The sequence below is a fragment of the Centroberyx affinis genome, unplaced genomic scaffold (assembly GCF_046629955.1).
Source record: "Centroberyx affinis isolate AG114_WGS23_722 - 3 ecotype Tasmania unplaced genomic scaffold, CSIRO-AGI_Caff_v1 ptg005247l_1, whole genome shotgun sequence".
NCBI classification, from domain to species: domain Eukaryota; kingdom Metazoa; phylum Chordata; class Actinopteri; order Beryciformes; family Berycidae; genus Centroberyx; species Centroberyx affinis.
This window is the reverse complement of record NW_027282612.1, coordinates 218,861-239,264: the sequence shown is the minus strand read 5'-3', so window position 1 is coordinate 239,264 and position 20,404 is coordinate 218,861. Positions and strand designations below refer to the sequence as shown.

At 44.7% G+C, this 20,404-nt stretch overlaps 1 protein-coding gene across 1 annotated transcript in view; it reads right to left on the bottom strand.

The window, feature by feature from the left end:
- Positions 1-2,146: 2,146 nt before the first annotated feature.
- LOC139667012 (Krueppel-like factor 7) overlaps positions 2,147-20,404 on the bottom strand; it is a 35,305-nt gene continuing 17,047 nt past the window's right edge. Inside the window, exons 2-4 of the mRNA XM_071546385.1 lie at positions 14,872-15,478; positions 6,840-6,963; positions 2,147-2,198 (exon numbers count right to left, since the gene is read on the bottom strand). Coding sequence (XP_071402486.1) covers positions 2,147-2,198; positions 6,840-6,963; positions 14,872-15,478 — 783 coding nt within the window. The remainder of the gene's footprint in view (positions 2,199-6,839; positions 6,964-14,871; positions 15,479-20,404) is intronic.

The window sequence follows — 20,404 nt, the reverse complement described above, 5'->3', positions numbered from 1 at the left end:
ACTGCAAACTTGGGTAACCCTTCACTCATGGTCTCCCATTGGTCCAGTGGGCAACGTTGGGACCAGGAAAATGTATATTAACTTGTCAAAAGCTACCAGCAACAAAAAGTCTGTGACTAGCTAATGCTTCCATGTGATTTTGCAAAGTACAACCCTTCATTTCTACATGAAAAAGTGAAACTACAAACACAAACGTCATCTGGTCTCTTACCATTTTCGACCACAACCACACTTGAATCCCAACCCAAGTGGTTTCATGGGCTCCCAGCAACATGTACAGACTTACAACGGATACATTCACATTTATTTGCTCTGAGAAGAGCCACCCAATTGATTGTTTTGTGTGTGATGCCCCATGTCTTCCTACAATCCTTCCATTTCCAATAGGGTGAAAATCTGCATTCAGACATAAATGGTCAGGAAGTCAGCAGGAATGTAGACAGATCTTGAATATGCATAGGGGCCGATTAAGAGAGCAAAGCTGCTCTCTTGAATGCCGCTTTTCTTTGAAATGAATTCTGAGAGCTGCTAAACTGGAAGAGTTGTGTGTGGGTGGTGTGAACAGGACAAAACCCTCCTCAACCCAGTGACTAGACAGGTGCCAATCACTCTCATAGGCCAAAGAGATCATTTCAGGCATCTAGACACTTTTATATGTTTTTTTGGCTGCATCCATTTCCAATGTGTTCTTCAAAATGGTCTTTTCAATTGTCTTTTTTTTAAGAAATAGGGGAATCTTTTTTTTTTTTTTTTTTAGAAACAATATAACCTTTACATACTTAGTGATCTTGTTTGCTTTCCGTGTGCTATCGCAGTCAGCTAGCTGCTTGGACGCTGTTTGTGCATGTGGCAGTCCACACACTGACGGCGTGTGAAAGCCAGCGTTTGGTGAGTCCCAAATTGTCTTCCAGTTCAAGACAGTGGAGCATTTTTACAAAAAAGAAGTTTGCAAAGAGTCAATTGTGCAACAGTTTCTGAGAATAACTATGCTCATAAGAGACAAAATCCAGGAGAGGAGAAAAAGTCTGAGAGCCATCTGGCGTCTGTTTAGATACTCTGTGTTTCAGCTGACATTCTAGGAGATGAACTGTCTTTCCCAGAGTAGATTAGTTAGCCTCATCCAGTGGCAACCATCAATGGACGATGTTCATAAAGCATGCCGGCCCTCAGGATGACCTCAATCACTCTTCCCAGCCCATTCATCTGCGCAACACACTCCCGTCTTCAAGTCTTGTTGGCTGCGCTCAAAAATCCAATCTTACGCTCCGGTCAAACAAGAGAGCACTCCGACGCCATCGAATCAGAGCAAAAAAAAAAAATACTAGAGGGATTTATAAATGGATCCGGTTGGCAGATGTGACAGAGGTCAAATGAAAAATTGTCAAATTATTGTCTGTCCTATCTAAGATAATAAACCCTTTGGCTAAATTTAAAGGCTGTGGCGAGTGGGGATGAGTTATGGTCACTGTGCGGAGCGGAAGCCGGCTTTCTCGCTTGCCATTTAGCTATTGTTGGAAACATCCGAAAGCCTTGCTTCACTTCAGTCAAGAGGGCTCAAAGTGTGGTCTAAGAAGCGGACGCCTTGAATATACAAACAGCAATAAGTTTCTAACTGGTCCAGTTTGGCGGCCGGTGTACTCTCAGGCACGTGGGGCGCCGTTACGAAGAAAGTAAGGACGGCAAACCAGAGAGCGGCCAGCGACAGGCACGTGGTCCGCAGTTTATTCTGTGACATCCCCTCTGAGACACATAAGACGGGTGGGTTGGAGCGTCTGTATCATCCACGCGACGACAGCGGGAGACATTTGTGAGGTGACACTGAGTCACGGTGGAATCATGGACCAACTGGTTGAGCGCAGATTGACAGAACCGCTTACGGTCTGTCTGTCTGCCTGTCTGTCTGCCTGGGTTTCTGTCCGTAGTCCGCGTGGTGCCACCGCCTCTCCCTCGAGTCCAGAACGGCCAAATGTGGTACTTCTTGAGTCCAAAGTGTATATACCATCGGCCCTGCCTCTTCCTCTGTGCACAATGACGACGTCCATGGTGTTGTTTTTCTGCAGATGATTTCTCTGTCTCGCTCTTCCCCTCCGCCTCTCCATCCCCTTCTCCTCTTCTCCTCCACTCCCGCTGACCTCTCTCCAGTTCCTCAGATGTGCCTCTTCATGTGCAGCGCCAAGTGATCCGACCGCGAGAAACACCTGCAACGAAAAGAGAGGCAGAGAGAGAGAGAGAGAGTGAGAGAGAGAGAGAGAACGAGAGCTTGTTAGCGTGTTACCATTCCAGAGGAAAGAAGTTTGTTTTGTCGATAGAGCTAAATGTTGCTGTTAGCTAGTGAGTGCCGAGCCACTAATGCACACGCAATTAGTATATGTGTAACTAATTCATAATCAGCGTTTTCAGCAGCACTCCTAATGACTTCAGCTGCGCCATGAATAACTAGAGAGCCTGCAGATGGATCTGTTGAAACAGAGTGGAAAGGGGGGGGGGGAAAGCACACAAACATGTGCTGTAAAACGATAGCTAAATTAGATGAATCGAAGCATCTCATCTGAAATCAGGCTCGTGGAATTGCTGAGGCGTAGCTGCCGAGTGAAAAATGAAATTGCTCTGGAAGTACAGTGGCCTATTTTTCCGCGAGGGTTTTAAACATCTTTGATTACTTTAACCTGATTGCCACAAACTGACATAACGCAGGCTTTTGGCTGATGTTTTGTTTATTCCATGCATGTATGCATACAGATGTAGACACTGTAAAAGACCTGCTTTTCTATTGCATGCTGGCTGAACTAATGCTGCAGCTTTGCTCCTTCAAGAGAAAGTGTTTGGGGAAAAATCAAGTGTTGCTCTCTTTTAGTTCATTGGCTTGTGTTACAGTATACTAACTTGGTTCTGTTGAATAATGTTTAAGAAAGAACTGAAATAGGGTGCTGAATGTTGTTTCCAGAAGGGAGAAGGCCTGAAGAATCTGTCTAAGCCCAGTTTCCATACATTTAGATTGAAGTTAGGCATCATTCAAGCATCATAGGTTCTTAATTTTACCCAGAGTAAGTATAGGACATATTGTTGTTCCATGTATATGTAAAACCACGACAGTTCTTCATGGATTCTTCATGGACTGCAGCAGGCTGGTGGGCCAACTGGCTTTAAATCATCATGCGGTTTGCTAATATTCCTTATAATTAGCAATTTATCTTGAAATCATTCCTCAAATAAAATTAAGGTCACACTTTATTTGGAGAGTACAATGTTGATACTCACCTTCCTACCAAGTGACTATAATGTGTCACTAGGAAGTGATTTGGGGTAATTTGAATTTAGGGTTAGGGTTAGATGTAAATGCTTATATTTAGCTCAGTATAAACATTGGACTATCCAAATTAATTCAAAATACACCAAAATATTACACTTATCACTCTCCTTGGATCTCTCTGGCAAGCCAAAAAGAATGAGTACATAGAGCCCTTGTTTGGGAGGCCCTGGATTACATTCAAAGTCCCTTTAGCAGTTGTACAACTGTTGATTTTTCTGTTTGACACGAGTTTCAGATTGGCTGTTTCCACTGAGACAGAGGCTCCTGTCTAAGATGTCTGGATGAATCAGTGTTTGGCTAAGAGGGGGGAGTTACATTGTGATGAGCCACCAGTCATCTGTCTCCCTGTCACACCTGCATATGTGTGTGTGTGTGTGTGTGTACATGAGTGTGTGCATGTGAATATGCACATGTGGGATTAATGAATGGCTATGGAGGTGTGTGTGTGTGTGTGTGTGCGTGTGTGTGTGCGTGTGTGTGTGTGTGTGTGTGTGCGTGTGTGTGTGTGTGCTCGGCGAGACAGATGGTAAAGTATGACTCACGACTCGGGGGCACGACACCAGCTGGCACACCGCGGGTCTGTCTCCTCCTCACCCTCCCCACCCCCCCCCACCCCCCTCCTCAATCTTCCACCCCTTCTTCTCTGTCTCCCCTGTTTCCCTCTTCCTTCATCTCAGCAGGGTGTCGGGGAGGTGCTGTGTGTGTGTGTGTGTGTGTGTGTGGGGTGGGGGGTGGGGTGTGTCTGGAGGGGCTGGGGGCCGTGTGACACATGACAGAGGTGGGCCCGAATTAGGGAGGCGCCTGCAGGGGGTCTGGTGGTGGGGAAGGTGGGAAATAGGGGGGGGAGGCGCACTGTATTTACAGTCTGTCCAGCTGAGACCTGATTAAGTTGACACGGCATGGCCCTCTGCTGCCTCGCACACACACATACACTCACACACAAAACACACACACACACACATACACTCTCTTATACACACTGAATAATGGACAATATTCCTCGGAGGTCCCGGAGGTGTCAGTGAGGGCCGGATCACAGACAGGGAAGAATAATTTAAATGTGAGCTGATCTTTTATGGCTAATAATGGCCACCGAAGGCTTGATGACTTTGTCAGTGGAGCCACATTTAAGTAGACCTGACAAATTAACATTTTGCTTTGCCTCAGTAATAAATAGCGGCCAAGGCTATTAATTAAGAGGCTGAGTCACAGGCAAAATGATCGCAGACTGTGGTTACACTTGTATTTTTAATGCAACTTTTAGCATCTGATCACGCCAGGACGCATTAACTGTCAGGTCTGTACGCTCCATGATTGGATCTTACTGTCTACACCATTAAAAGCATCTTCAGAAGGCTCTCTCTTGCACCAAACAGCATTTTCCCTGTAAATATTGTGCAGGAACATTAAATCTAATCACAGGCTAAGTCTGGACGCACATACTGTATCTGATCTTGGGCATTCAGCCACAAAAGCTGCACTGAAAGGACAAGTGTAACCACAGTCTCAGATCGTCTCATCAAAGTGACAAGGCCAGGTGCCTCTACATCTCAGTTTAAGATTCCTATTATCTTTTCTGCTTTGTAAGACAGCACAAAGCATAGAGTAAAAGTAAAGGTAGAAAAGAGGGGGGTGATATGTGACAAATTCATGCCAGAATTCCTTTGAAAACCATGACGCTGTCAGTAAATGTGGCCATCAAAGCCCCAATGCTTTATGTATGCCCCCCCGCCCCCGTGGAAACACTGTCCTCCCACTGTTATCTTTGTTTACATTGTGATTATCTGAATAAGTGACTTTTCACTTTTCACATGCATCTCAAGGATGGAAAACATTGTTACCTTATGTTACGTTATGTATTCGGTGCCGTTTGTTTGTTTGTTTGTTTGTCTGTTTGTCAGCAGGATTACGGAAAAACTACTGGCCCAATTTTCGTGAAACTTCGTGGAAGGGTGTAGCATGGTACAAGGAAGAAGCCATTAAAATATTGGAGCGGATACGTATATTGGTTGTGCTTGCACATTTGCATATCATAGAACAGTGGTTCTCAACCTTTTTCATATCATGGACCCCTAATTTATCTCACATTAGAGCCAAAGGCCCCATTTGATGAGATTTTGTCTCTCGGACCTAAATCTGAGAATATTTTTATTTTTAGATATGATATAGTCCAGAATTTCATGACTATCTGTAGAGTAGATAGAGAGATAACAGTGAAACTATGTAAAATGTTCATTCTTCTACATTCTTTAATCATATTAACTTATTGTAAATGAAATAATGGTGATGTTTAACAATTCATCAATTTGCTGGAGACCCCCTGGAACCCCCTCAAGGACCCCTGGTGGTCCCCGGAACCCACGTTGAGAACCACTGTCATAGAAGACTGGACTATTGGCCTTGGCGGAGGTCTGCGCTCTCCGAGTGCCCTTCTAGTTTTTACTCTGATGCTCTACTGGTCATTTTGGGTCATGGCGACATCAGAAAGTTCCAACAACCTTAATTTCCCACTAAAAGTAAAAACACTTCAAGAACTTTGTGAAGGTATAAGATGGTTATAAAATTTAGATGGTCAAATAAATTCTGGCTTGTACCTAATTAATTTTCCATACCAGTGATGGTTAGTAGTGCAGTAGAGCACTAATGGATTGTACTACCGTTTCACACATTTCCTCTTTTATGCGAGGCAGCAGTGCTTTGGCTGAGCCGTTTAGCACTAGTATTAAGCAGTGAATAAACCGGTCATTTCTGTGCCAGTGTTGAAGCAGCCTCCAATCAAAGGCCATGTGTCACCTTGAGAGGAGACAGGTGCGGTTGTTCCTTTGCACAATTACTATGCTGTACTATGCTTACTATGCTGTGGCATCGCACCCTTTGGTTTTCCATTGAAAGACTGTGCAGGTTTAGACTTGCATTGCACTGCAAAGTTGTCAAGTGGTTTTAACTGGTTTCGAGATCTATCAAGCTTATTTCATGAGATTTTTTGTCAAAATATCTCACTGCACTGGCAGATAATCTTGCTAGTTTCAACAAATTTCACTTGATACATGCCAATATGACTTCTTTCAAGAAATCATCATAAAACAATGACTATTTCACTTTTACAAGCAAAAGTAAAGTAAGTTAAATGTCCTGAAACAAGTTACATTATCCTAAAAAAAAAGTCAAATTTGCTGAAATTGGTAAAATCATCTGCCAGTGTGGTAAGACGATTTCACAAAAAAAAAATAATCCTAAAATAAGCTTGATAAGTCTGGATACAAGATAACATAACTGAACAAGTTTGTTGGTGTTTGCAGTGCATTGTAACCCTGCCAGCACCCTTTAAAAGTGGGTCAGTACCAAACACGTTTGGGCGTGTTACCAGCATCTTCTAGCATTTCCTTACTGAACCAAACTGCGTACGAAAACACAACGGAAAAACATACCCTACCGTGCCAGTATCAGCACTTCAAATAACCCTCGGAAAATGGGGAAAAAAAACACACATAAGGGAGAGAAAATGAGAGAGCATTGTGTTTTGACAGACCTGTCACAGTGGTTACACTTAAAAGGCTTGGCGCCGGTGTGTTTGCGGTAGTGCCTCGTCAGCTCGTCGCTCCGGGCGAATCGCCACTCGCAGCCCTCCCACGAGCACTTGTACGGCTTCTCACCTGGGGATGAAACACACACACACACACCTGTTTCATCACTCATAAACCAATCACGCTTCTGTTTGTCACTACTCCAACTAGCAATTGTACGAGCAGATGCACCAGAGCATCCAGAGGTCATAAAAAGCCCTGATGGATCAGTTGTTTGATATTGATGTAGAATATATTTCTCATGCTGAAACCTTATGTGTTCATTCATTTCATCGTCATCATCATTAAAAAGGTCCATCTTAACAAGTCATTTAGTGTCATATTCAACCTCCAAATCTTATTTTTCTTAAACCAAAATAAAAATTCAAGAGAGATACCGCTAATTTTTCTAATTTTCTAGAAATGAGTCTCAGTATGTTGAAACAAGTCAGAATAAGGCAGATCACTGCACTACTATCCAGAAAATGACACTTGATTCTACAAAATTCTTGAAACAAGTTGATTTGCATTGGAAACAAGTAAACCCCTTTGGCAGATTTTTTAACTTATTTTAAGAAAATTATGACTTTTGGACTCAATAATAGACTAAATGACTTGTTAAGATGGAGATTTTGTGCAGTGTGAAACCAAATTATTGTTTGAATATGCGATGCATTGACTGAAACCGAGACATGAGCTGTCCATAAAGTTGCTGTGTGATATAGGATGCAACATGCATGCACAGTATAAACTATAATATATGTATTCATGCAATACAATGTCTTTTAGCAGGGATTTTATTCAATAGATATGCTGTATATTGCCATTCCATTGCAGTTTGCATTCCATTTCACTGATAAAGATCCCTTTGCCCCGTTTTTTTCTCTCTTTTTTTTTAGGGGTTGGGGAGAGAGCAAGGCGATGTTTAACACAGAGACGGAGAAGCTCCCACTGGTCTCCAATCTTGCTGAACACGCAGAAGAGGAGTGGAGGGCAGAGAGAAGTGGAGCGAGAGAAGAAGTGAAGAGGGAGAAGATGAGAGAGAGCGCGAGTGCGAGAAGGGGGGATTAGGGGGGGGAGGAGGGCGAGCAAGGTGGATGAGAGAGAGAGAGAAGAGGAGTTGAGATGAGAACAGGGGGGAGAGAGAGAGAGAGAAGAGTGCAGCAGAAGTGGATTAAGGGAAAGAGGGCTGCAGATACGCCGGCAGGGGAGGGGTGGTGATAATTAGGCCAGTCACACGGCATAATGGCAAGGAACTACAATCTGCCAGCTGCGTCCGGCTCTAAGGATGTCACCTGCATCAGTCACATCCCATCTGGACCAGCGCTCGCTGTTGAATACAGTCACATTGACACACTGACCGGCCCAGCTTGAACACAAAAAAAAACTGGCTTAATTTGTTGAATTTGATTATTAAAGGCCCTTGATCAACACTAAAGACAAGACAAGACTGCCTGTGTAAAGAGAGCAGTCGTCCGCTTTGATGCTATTATCTGTCCCACATTGCAAGGCATCCACACATCGGCATTCACACTTTCAAAGAGACTTAAACCAAGTTAAGCATGAGGCCCCTGAACTGCATTGTAGGAAAATCACATTTGTTGTCTGCAGATTCATGAAATGGATTAGGGCTGAAAGATATTGACAAAAAAGATCTAATTGCGATTATTTGACAGAATATTGCAATTGTGACTTAAACTGCAATTCATATCGTACGTTTTTCTTGTCATACATTTTTTAAAACTTTAAAAGTGTTTAAAGAAAAGTGATTTTGTTAAAAATAGAAATCAAGGTTTTGATTCATGGATTTGATTCATGCAGCACGAAAACACCTTGTTTAGAAATTTATTTTGGATGCTCCTCTCTCTTAAGCAATTAATTGCAGGCTCTGTGATTTGGAAACTGCAGAAGTTCACACTGCGATTTCACATTTTCACAACTGTCTTTTGTTTTTCTGATTTTATTCAGTGTGTCAAATGCAACTAACATCAAGTAAATAGCAAGATTTCTTAGCAAAGTTGTCCTAGATGCAATGCAGAATTGCACAAGCCAGGCCAAACAAGAAAAAAAAAAACCATCTTCCAACACATGACCTGCTGAAGCTATTTCTATCAAACATGCTCAGTGAGCAGCCATGTTACAAAGCACTCTGTCCATTAGCAGGAGCCATGTAAGGTTTGATGGTGAGAAACAGGGGCAGTAGGTCTGAGCAGTGATGAGCTGGTGAATAAAAAGGTGGGGAAACTATGAATCCCAGTCAGCCATCTTCATATGGCAAACAACCACCAATATAATACAAAACAAAAATCAATTATACTTTAAGAAAATAATGAATTTAGTTATTATGAATTATATTTTTTTTTCCAGAAAAGACACTATCTTAATATCACATCAGTTTGACACTATATGCTTACTATGTGTGCAGTGAATTTATGTTGTATTTAGGTAAAAGAGGGGTTAACTCTAATCAACAAATAATAATGCCCTCCTCTACATCCCTAGGTTAGAGGCAGAGAAGTGATCCCTCTGCCCCTCCATCCATCCATCCATCCATCCATCCATCCATCTATCCATCCATCCATACATGCTCCTCATTGTGGACACGTATCCCTCCATAGTGCCTCACTTCCCAGAAACACCCAGAGCAGCAGGTCTGGGCCATCCGGCTCTGGCCAATGAAATTCCCGGGAGGCAGGGATGCCTGACTGTGTTGCCTAGCAACGGGAGCGAGGGGGCGGGGTGGGGGGAGTGGAGGGGGGGTGAAACATGAGGAGGCAGTAGTCAGTGCAGCTGGCTGGATCTGGCAACGGCACGCTGCCATGCCACCGGCCAATTACCGTGCACGCTGGCAGAGCACGGAGGCAGTTGCCTAGCGACGGTAACCGTAGAGCTGTACGGGGCAAGGGGAGGAAGGGGCGGGGTGGGGTGGGGGGTGGAGGGGGGGGCGGTGGGTTGAGAGACCAGAGCCTGCAGCAGTACATAACCACTCGGCTACCGACTCCTCCAACGATACGCTGCCCCCCGTCGCCTAGCAACTGAACCCCCCCCCCCTCCTCTTTCCTCTCCCTGAAGATGCCCTCGTACAAACAGGCAAGTAGAGCAGGTACACACTCGCCTTCTCAAACACACACACACACACACTGGCACAAGCAAACAGGATCGACAAGGTTACTTTCAAAATGCAATGTAGCGTATTACTAATTGCCAGTTTAAAATGGCAATCAGTATCCTAATCCACTGGATTAGCCCGAACTCAGTAACATAATCTGATTATGTTCTGTTACTTTTGGATTACTTTGCCTGTAAAATACATAGATTATGAAGTTAAGTGGATTATTTATTCTGATTTACCGACTGTAATTTGGATAGTGTTATTGTCATCTAAAATGATTTTAAACCATTATTATATTCTGTATTCTTTAATAGGATCCCCATTAGCTGACACCATTCACCCATTTCAAGCTATGCAGAATGATGCTTTCACAATCTAAATGCTTTTTCCCTTTAAAAATGTTTTTTGGCGTAATCCAATAAGCAATCACATGTTTCTCAAAAGCATCTGTAATCTGATAACTGGGTGTTTTTTGAGTCACTGTAATCCCATTAAGTGTAATCTGTTACTTCCTAACCCTGACACACACACACACACACACACACACACACACACACACGTACACACACACACACACACACACACACACACACTCGCCCCAGCCTCTCAGGTGCCAGTGTTGAAGTTAATTGCATTCCCTCCATTAGCTGGAGCTGAACCAGGGCATCCAGGTCTCTGAGGTCATTAGGGAGGCTCTTGGAGAACGCTTTATAGGCCCCTGCCCACAACTACCACTTCAGTCTCACTGATGAGCGAGAGACAGAGAGAGAGAGAGAGAGAGAGAGAGAGAGAGAGAGAGAGAGAGAGAGAGAGAGAGAGAGAGAGAGAGAGAGAGGAGAAACAGATTGAGAGAGAAAAAAATGATAGAGGGGGGAACTGATAAAGAAATAAAGTATGTTAGAGAGACAGAGAGACGGCACTGAGGGAGCAAATTGACAGAGGAAAAATGAATGAGATAGAGGGAGAGACACCTAGAGAGAGAGAGAGAGAAAGAGAGAGAGAGAGAGAGAGAGAGAGAGAGAGAGAGAGAGAGATAGTGGCAAGGGAGAGGAGTATGAGTGAGAGACATACATACAGACAGAGATAGGAACATGGGGAGGGAGCAGGTTGATAGGGAAAGAAAGGTAGAGAGAGAGAGAGAAAGAGAGAGAAAGAGAGAGAAGGCAGAATAACCCAACGGGCCTCGTGTTTTACCCGTTCCCTCACCCTGCCCAAAATCTAATTGTGCCATTCCTTATCTGCTATAAGCCTATTCACAAAAAGCTCTACGGGGCACTGTCATTTCAACTCAGCCCGTCTAATTCCAGATTAAATCATAGCCTTTTCTCCGTCGGTAATTTATGGAAATAACAACTAAGAAAAAGAGGATTTGAGTAATGACATCTTTAAACTTGTCGGGATAATGGCTCAGTGAATGGGGGAGCCTGTGGCACTGCTGTCTTTTTCTGAAGAGGGTCTTTCTCCCGTACCTCCCCCGTTCCCCTCTTCTGTCTTCATTTACTCTTTGTTTCACTCTGCGTCATCCTCTTCCCTTCTCATGCCTTCTCTCTGGCTTTTGTGTTTTTCTTTTATCGTTTTATGTCTACATTTCCTCCTTTGTCACTTCCCATTTTCAATAACACAGCAGATGCCATTTGCTGGATGCTTTTATCCAAAGCACCTTTTAGTACCATGGGAGCAAACGTTTAGCATGGGGGGCGCCAGAGGAAGGAGGGAAGGGAACCCTTACAGGTGCTACGTGTCGCATTTTAACATCAATAAATCATTACCGCATTCATTTGAAGACATTAGCATAATTAGCGGAAACAAACGGGACCATTGTAAAGAAGAAGAGAAGATTGGCAGCCTCTACACTGTATTTTATACTACGTGCCACTGGGTCGGATTTAGCTGGAAATCTGCTGGATTTATTTACAGCACAAAGAGAGATTGCTTTATGACACAAAAGATGAAGTGGTTTTACTTTTTAAGACACAACTTAATTCCAGTTCCACTATTCTGTTCAGTTTCAACTTAGTTCACATTAGTTTACCTCATTGGAATGCATATTGGCTGTTATCAAGGACTGTTATTGGCTCTTATCCTTCTTCTTGCTCTTAAAAACAAATGGAGTGACAACAGGGAGGAGGGGGACAAGCAGCAACATCTTCTTTGTAACAGAAAGCAACAGGGTTATGGGAAATAGTTAATTTAGAAAAATACAAAATGCTACATGTAGCACCTTTAACCTTGGCAGTGTTAGTGCCATGCTCTACCCATATGGGCATTATGACTGGACTGCATCAGGGCCACCGCTCTCCCTGAGCCGGCCCAGTTGGCGTGGAGTTTGCGGTCGCAGGGGCTGTAGATGAGTCACACCGGGGAAATCAATGATGGCATCTCAGTGCCCTCTGCTCCACAGTCGGCTTGACACCTAAACCTGTGGTGCTCACCTCTCAGGGTGCCATCACACCTACAGTTTGTTTTCCTTGGTCCGAACCACAGTTGACAAGTTTACTTTGTTGCATTTTTGCATTTTGGTTTGTTTAGGTCACACTGCCCAATCACAAGCAAACCAGGGCTTGTAAACAAAAGTCACATGGACTCACAAGTGGCTTGTTTATTGGACAGAGTTTTAGTCACCTGTCATCCTGCCAGGTTAGAGATTCTGGTGGCAGTGGGGAGTCAAAACAAATCCCACTCCAGTCCCTGTAGCTAAGCACAATGCACTTGTCTGCAATCCTTGTTGTAATTGACCTTCTCTGCTGTTCATAGTTAAGAACAGTTGAATATGAGCATCAGTCTAGACTGCAGTCCCCTCAGTTTGTTTTGTGGCTAGGCTTTATCTCTAGGCTTTCCAACCATGAGGAATTGCTAGCTATCAGATGTCAACATCTGTCTGCTTACACCCATAACACCTTGTGTTTTGGGGTCGTTTCACATAGTTGGTATGGTTACGCTCTCACTCCTAATGAACCGCACCACAGTTCACTTGGAGGAGGACTGAGACTCGCATTTTCAGGAGTCTCGGTGCCATTATTTGGTGCCACCCATGTCTGAAAGGCATCGTTCTCACCTGCCCAAACGAACCGAACTAAAGGAGGGAACACTAAACATGCTTGTTGTGAATACTATCCGAAAGCAAAAGGGTGCCTAACCCTAACCCTACACATACAGAATGGCACTGCAATACCAACCAATGGCTTCTATTTTCCCTTTTCCAGTTATTTTGCTTCATTCACTATTGGAGGAAGCCTTGAGGCAGTATCCCACAGGAAGAGCTGCTTCCTCACCAAGATTATAAACATAAACTTTTTTATATTCAAAATATATTTTTTCATGGTCTTGAAATGATCCTATGACCTCCCCCCAAAAAAGGAAAATCATCTTGCGATCCTCAGACGGGCTCCGACCCCAGACTGAGAACCACTGACCTAGACTTATAGAACGCGTAGAGGACGGGAAGGCCTGAAATAAAACGGGGAAATGGCGGCCTATCCAGGTCAATTCATCCATCACTGTGCAGTTACTCAGACGGAGGACAGCTTGCCGACAGGGGTCTGAGTGGTTTGGGATTGAGATGGAAGAGAGGGAGAGTTATGGCCCCTCACCCCTCCCCCCGTCCTGCTTGAGAAGAACCTTGACAAGGAGGGTCCGTCCTGGTTTGGCACACAGCTGTACTTAGGTGGAAAGAGTAAGATAGGGGAGCTGGGTTTTCGTAAATCATCACATTTTTATCTTACTTGGTAATATATCCACATGCCACTAAGGGGACCGAGCAGAAGGCTGTACCAAAGATTATAGGGATTTTTTTTGTGCATTTCTTATCATTTTCTGTTGCACATTTTGTACTTGTTCCAAAAGCAAAGCAGGTGGATTTTACTCAATTATCTCAAGTTACGTTATCTAGAAATTCAGAATGATGGATGGATGGATGGATGGATGGATGGATAGATAGATAGATAGATGCTCACACAAACTGATGGAAATAAGTGTTGATGATGCCACCAATCCATACTGAAAATATTAAAAACAAGCCATATTTTCTATCTCTGTTTATCTTGTAGAGAAGTGCCAACACTATTTATTTCTCCTCATAGACCAAAGGAACTCCAGAAGCATACTGTCCCATATAGTATGCATGTCTGATTGAGTGGCTGAGACTTTAAGAAAACACCACTGGCGCATATGACAGCTTGAACGGAAATAAATGCATTACTGAAATGGAATATTTTATTCCAAAATGCAATATTTACAAAACCTGAGTTGTTTGTGAATTTGTCTTATTAAGCTTTTGGAAAGCCTCAACTGAAAAAATAAACAGTGATTAATGGGGAATACTACTACTGATACCTTAGTTACGAATAGCACTACTACTAGTACTGATACTACTACTTCTATTACTACTACTTCTATTGTTACTACTATTGCTACTAGTAGTAGTGCTGCTGCTGCTAGTACTGCTATAACTACTACTACGACTTCTATTACTACTACTACTACTACTACCACTACTTCTACTACTTCTATTGTTACTACTACTACTACCAATACTACTACTGTTGCTACTGCTATTACTACTACTATTACTTCTATTACTACTACCAATACTACTACTACCACCACTAATACTTCTATTACTATCACTGCTCTACTGCTACTGCCACTACCTTTATTACTATTAGTACCACCACTACTACTACTACTACTACTCCTATTACTACTACTACTTCTATAACTACTACTACCACTTCTATTACTAGTACTACCACAACGTCTGCTACTACTGCTACTACTTCCACTGCTAATCCTACCACTACTACCACTTCTATTGCTACTACTACTCCAACTACAACATCAACAATTACTACTACTACTAATAATCACTATATCTGTCTAATTCTCACCTGTGTGTGTCCTCTGGTGGGCCTTGAGGTGGGAGCTCTTGGTGTACACCTTCCTGCAGCCGTTGAACTGACAGCGGTGGATCCTCTTCTTGTTCTCCGGTAGCTCCCCCACCCCGATCACACACGCCGCCCCCTCCTCTTCGTCCTTCACCCGGACGGGGAGGGCGTGAGCCGCCACCAGCCGGGCCGCGCTGAGCCCCACCTTCCTGGCCACCAGCTTGAGGGTGAGCGTCCCGTCGGCCGAGGCCGTCAGCGTCTGGCTGGGCTTGACCAGGTGGCGGCCCAGCTCCGGGGACGAGGGGGGCGTCAGGGAGGTGACGGCGCTCAGCTGGGCCTGGTGGACCCCCTCCGTCCCCTCCGCGCCTTCCGGCCCCTGACCCTTGGGTTTGAGGTAGGGGAGGTTCTTCCGTGCGGGGCAGAGGAGCGCCGGGGGTGGGCTGGGGGGCTCGGGGAGGCCGGGTAGGCTGGGGAGGAGGGCGTCCGACAGCTCCTCCTCGCTGTCCTCCTTCAGGTAGGCCGGGGTGAGGAGGCCGTCCAGGTCTTGGTCGAAGAGCTCCGACAGACGCTTGGGCTCCGTCTGCAGGTAGCGCTCCAGTTCTAGACAGGTCTATGAGAGAGAGAAGGGGAGAAGAGATGGGATTAAATCTCAATTTAGACAATCTATGCTCACACAGAAATACACTAACCAGTCAAAAGTTTGGACACACCTGATTGAATGTACTGTTTTCATGATCTTAAAGCCAATTTGAACTAAAGGCTTATGCTTAAATGCTTGAAATTTGTTTCTTAGACAAATATAAATAGAGAAGTTGATGCCTATGTATGAATTTCTTTCCAAAGCCTTTGCCTTTCCATCGAGACAAAGGGCGGCTACTTTAAAGAATCTAAAATATAAGATAGTTTTGATTTGTTTAACACTTTTTTGGTCACTGAATAATTAAATAAAGAAAATGTGTGTGTCCAAACTTTCGACTGGTAGTGTACACTCACACACACGCACTGCATTTGTGCTGCTGAGTTGAAAATGCTCATCCTTGTTCTGAACCAACAGCTCTAAATGAAATCCCACTTGACAATCTCAACAAGCACTAGATCCTCTGATATGTCTTTACACGCCTCAGAGAGAGAATCTGCATGGTGTCGTCCGCTCACCCAGACAGGCAACTTAGCAACTCTGCCAGCTGTCACGAGCACACACACACACACACACACACGGCCACCAAGACAGCCGGGATTACCTGGCAGCTCTTGCAAGACGGCTGATTACACACTGATTGATTGCAACCGCTGTAGTGCGGAACGAAGGAAAGACGGCGGATAGCGGAGGAGAGCGGAGGAGAAGGCCTAAACTGAACAGAACTCCTATCAAACAACATTTTATAGAGCTTTGACAAGCCATGCGTGCACCGCGTTCCACTGAGCCAGATAGGAAGATTTATTCAGCTGTAGTTATGGTCCGCTTCGTTCCTATTACTCCAAACACTTCTCTCTCTCCGTGGGGCAAATAAAAGGCCGCATCCCCGATTTGTGTGAACCGGCATCCTGAGAAGTCTATTACTTCACAACAAGCCGGCGCCGTTCTAAGTCGAGAGCTTGTGAGGGGGGAAAAGAGGCGCTCCGAGTCCGAGGATGAAGCTATTATGTTTGAACGGACAGCGGCGGTTTGATCCCGGGGATCGTTGTGTTTCGCTTGTAGCCACTAACCCGTTTTGACAGCTGAGATGGAGGCTAGCAGCTCCACTGGGCGCGTGGTACTAGCCACTTCATTTGTGTGTAAATAGGCACTGACAGACAGAGTAGCTAGTTCCATTATCAGGAATAAGGTTGTACAGACTGAACACATCAGAGACATTTACAATCTTACAACCCCCCCCCCCCCCTCCCTCCCACCCCTTCCTTGTTTGCACCTTCTAAAAATAAAACGGCACTTTTTTTTTTTTTGGAGGGGGGGAGTCTGTTGCTAAGGGAGTACGCTTTCTCCTCTCAGTCCTCTTCTTCTAGGAAAAAAAAAAGGGATTTTCGAGTTGTTTTCTGACTGTTTACAGTATTTGCATACTGACATCAAATTAAAAAGCTCCTCGAGACCACATCTAGCGTGAGAGAGGCAAAGATAATGCGCCGTGCCTCTTCACCCCCCCTAACCTCCCCCCGTCGCACACGCCTACATGTTTTTTTTTTTTTTTTTCTGTGGAGGCTTTTAAAATAAAATTATTTCTTTCATGCGCTATCTGAGAGGTCCCTACTGTTTCCTTGATGGCTGTAGCCACTGAATCGTGAATCGAATTAAGTGAGAGTGTGTTTTTTTTTATTTCTTGTTTCGGAGCACAATTAAATATTGAAGGCATCGAGAGATGATGAAGGGAATAACATGCGCTGACCCATGAGGTATAGAGTGGCGGCTCCTCCACTGTTCGCAACATGGTCCACACACACACACACACACACACACACACGCACACTCATCCCCCATATCGCTCTCTTTCTCACTCATTTTCGCCATCGCCTCTCTTTCAGCCTCACTCCCTATTGATTCTCCTAAATCGCCCCCTTTCTCTTTCACCCCCCGCCTCCTCCTTCTACCCTCCCTCCCTCTCTCTCTCTCTCTCTCTTACTCTACTCCCTCTCTCTCTCTTTTTCAACCCTCTCCTTTCTCGTCCCCGTCCCCTCCACCCAAGGTGAGGACTAATTATCCGCTAAAAACCAGCCAGTTAAAGGCGACTTTATTCAGCAAAACGCTGAGGACTGCAAACCAAGGTGAGCGCGTGTGCGAGGGAGAGATAGTTCAAGGGAGCGGAAAAGAGGATAGAAACGGATAAGTAGGGGGGCTGAGTGAAGGTGAAGAAGGAGGAGATGTGGCGGATGGAGGGACAAGGTGAAGGAGGTTCAGAGAGAGAGAGAGAGAGAGAGAGAGAGAGAGAGAGAGGAGAGGGAGAATGAGCGAGGGAGGTCTTGACTTCATTTTCTCAGTGGGGGGTGAATCCTTTTTGGAACTGTGACATTTGGCGTAACAGGATCCTGTCAGCGGGCTAGCCACGGGCCTGAACTCTACACACACACACACACACACACGCACGCACGCACGCACGCACACACACACACACACACACACACACACACACACACACACACACACACACACACACACAGGAGGGTTCAGCCACACTAAATGTTAGGTTACAACCCACAGTGATGTGTTAGGATGTAGGTGTGAGGTGAAGTGTTCTGGGAGTATATATACTAGTATGTGCATATGTGTGTGTGTGTGTGTGTGTGTGCGTGTGTCTGTGTGTGTGTGTGTATGATGTTTGACAGGGTAATAAGGATGACAGAGGCAGGGCTGGGGTGGAGGAGGAGGGGTTAAGGATGACAGGTTAGGCTATGGCTTATCGTGCTTGCCGTGGCCCATTCCTCTTTCTTTCCATCTCTTTCTCTCCATCTCTCTCTCTCTCCATCTCTCTCCCTCTCTCTCTCTCCTTCTTTCCTCCCATCACTCCATCACGGCCCTTCCTCCTCTCGCCCCCGGGGTGGTGACATTAACGTTGTTAGAGAGAAGGTCATGCAGTTGATCAGCGATTTCTGTGTGTGTGTGTGTGTGTGTGTGTGTGTTTGTGTTAGTGTGTGTGTCAGTACCAGCGTGCATAATTATGCTAGTGTGGGTGTATGTATATGTATGCGTGTGTGTATGTGTGCACGTAATTATGCTACTGTGCGTGTGTGTGTGTTTATGTGTGAGTGTAATTATGCTAGTCCCCGTGTGTGTGTGTGTGTGTGTGTGTGACTCTACTAGTAGGCGTAATTATGCTATTGTGTGTGTGTGTGTGTGTGTGTGTATACGTAATTATGCTGCTCTGAGTGTGTGTATATACGGAATTATGATGCTGCTGCTGTGTGTGTGTATGTGTGAGTGTAATTATGCCAGTACCTGTATGTTTATGTGTACGTGTGTGAGTGTGTGCGCGTATACCTACATGCGAGTGAGTGTGTCTGTATGCCTGTGTGTCTGTATGCCTGTGTGTGTGTGTGTGTGTGTGTGTGTGTGTGTGGGCTATGAGTCAAGAGCCAAAAGCATCGCACAATAGCCAAGATAAAGGAGCGCTAACAGGCCGCTTCAGCTCTGTTTGGACAGACGCCCATCTGGAGCGCTGAGCATCAACTGGCTCCGCACAAAGCCAGGGTTCGTTTCCTGAAAGGCTCCGGGACGATTCCCTCGCCCCGAGCCAGGCAGAGCTGAGACAATCCACTGGCTGGTCCAGCACCACCCCCCCTCCAAAATACTTGTTTCGGGGCAGCAGGACTGTATAGTGAGTAGGGAGTCCATCCTAAACCTGGAGAACCCGGGTTCAAGCCCCCATGTCGTTAAACATCTACCCTGCTGAAGTGAGAATTGCAGAAAAAATTCCTTTTGGGTTCAATAAAATCCAATTTTCCTTTCACTAAGATCGGTAAGATTCTACTTACTATACTGCATCCTAGGGCTGGGCGATATTGACAAAATCAAATATCAGGATATTTTAGACTCAATACCTCAATATCAATAATGTGACGGTATTTTGGGGATGAGTATTCCCGCTTTCATAAGATATTTACACACAAGAAAATTTTGAAAATTAGTAAAGATCATTAGTAATGCGAATATGAGAAGCAGGTAAGGCAATCATTGTTCATTTTACTCAGCCAGAACAGGCTAATAAGTTCAGAAAATTGTGTCCCTTTACTGTAGCGCAGCCTTTGTACGACTAGGAAGAAGTAACATTTAAGTTATTTCACAATATTACCATAAAATCCCAGACAATATTTAGTCTCATATCACAATATCAATATTATACAATATATCGCCCAGCTCTAACTGCATCCTTTGAATTTCTTACATCAAAATGTATATCAGGACAGATGGGTTAACTAATTATTTGGGTTGAGTTCACAAATAAAAAAATGTGGGTAAACTGAGTGTGGGTGAGTATTCCCTCCACTTGGCTCATTTTATTAAAGTTTCTATTAGTTTTCTTGCCCAAGCCAATGTCACTTGCAATTGGGGTTAATGTGGTGTGCACAGTACCGCTTAGTCAAAGCATAACTGACCATTTTCAGCCTGAATATGCTGAAAAAGATATGCTGTGAGTGCTTTTGGGGTTGAATTTTGGAGTGTCCCATGGCCACACTCCCATGGCAGCTCTATAGTGAAGCCATTGACATGATTTTGGTCAGAATCAATTGCTGTGATGCTAAATTATGAAGGTCCAGGTCAAGAACTGGAGTTATGCTTTAAGTTCCAGTTTAGTTCAGTCCAGTTCAGTCGAATTCAGTTCCCTTTACTCCAGTCCGTTCCTCTTCCCCAGTGAAACCCCCCCCAAGTATATAACCAGTGAATGCTCCTGGGTTTAGACCGAGGCCTGAACTTATCTGTGTCAGTGTTTGGTCATCAAACGAAGAGCTGTGTGACATTTCACCCGCTCCTGCTATCACAACAAAGCCTTGGGGCAGAGCTGCACCGACAGGCCGGCTGGTCAGGCTGCTGTGGAGGGAAAAGCAGCAG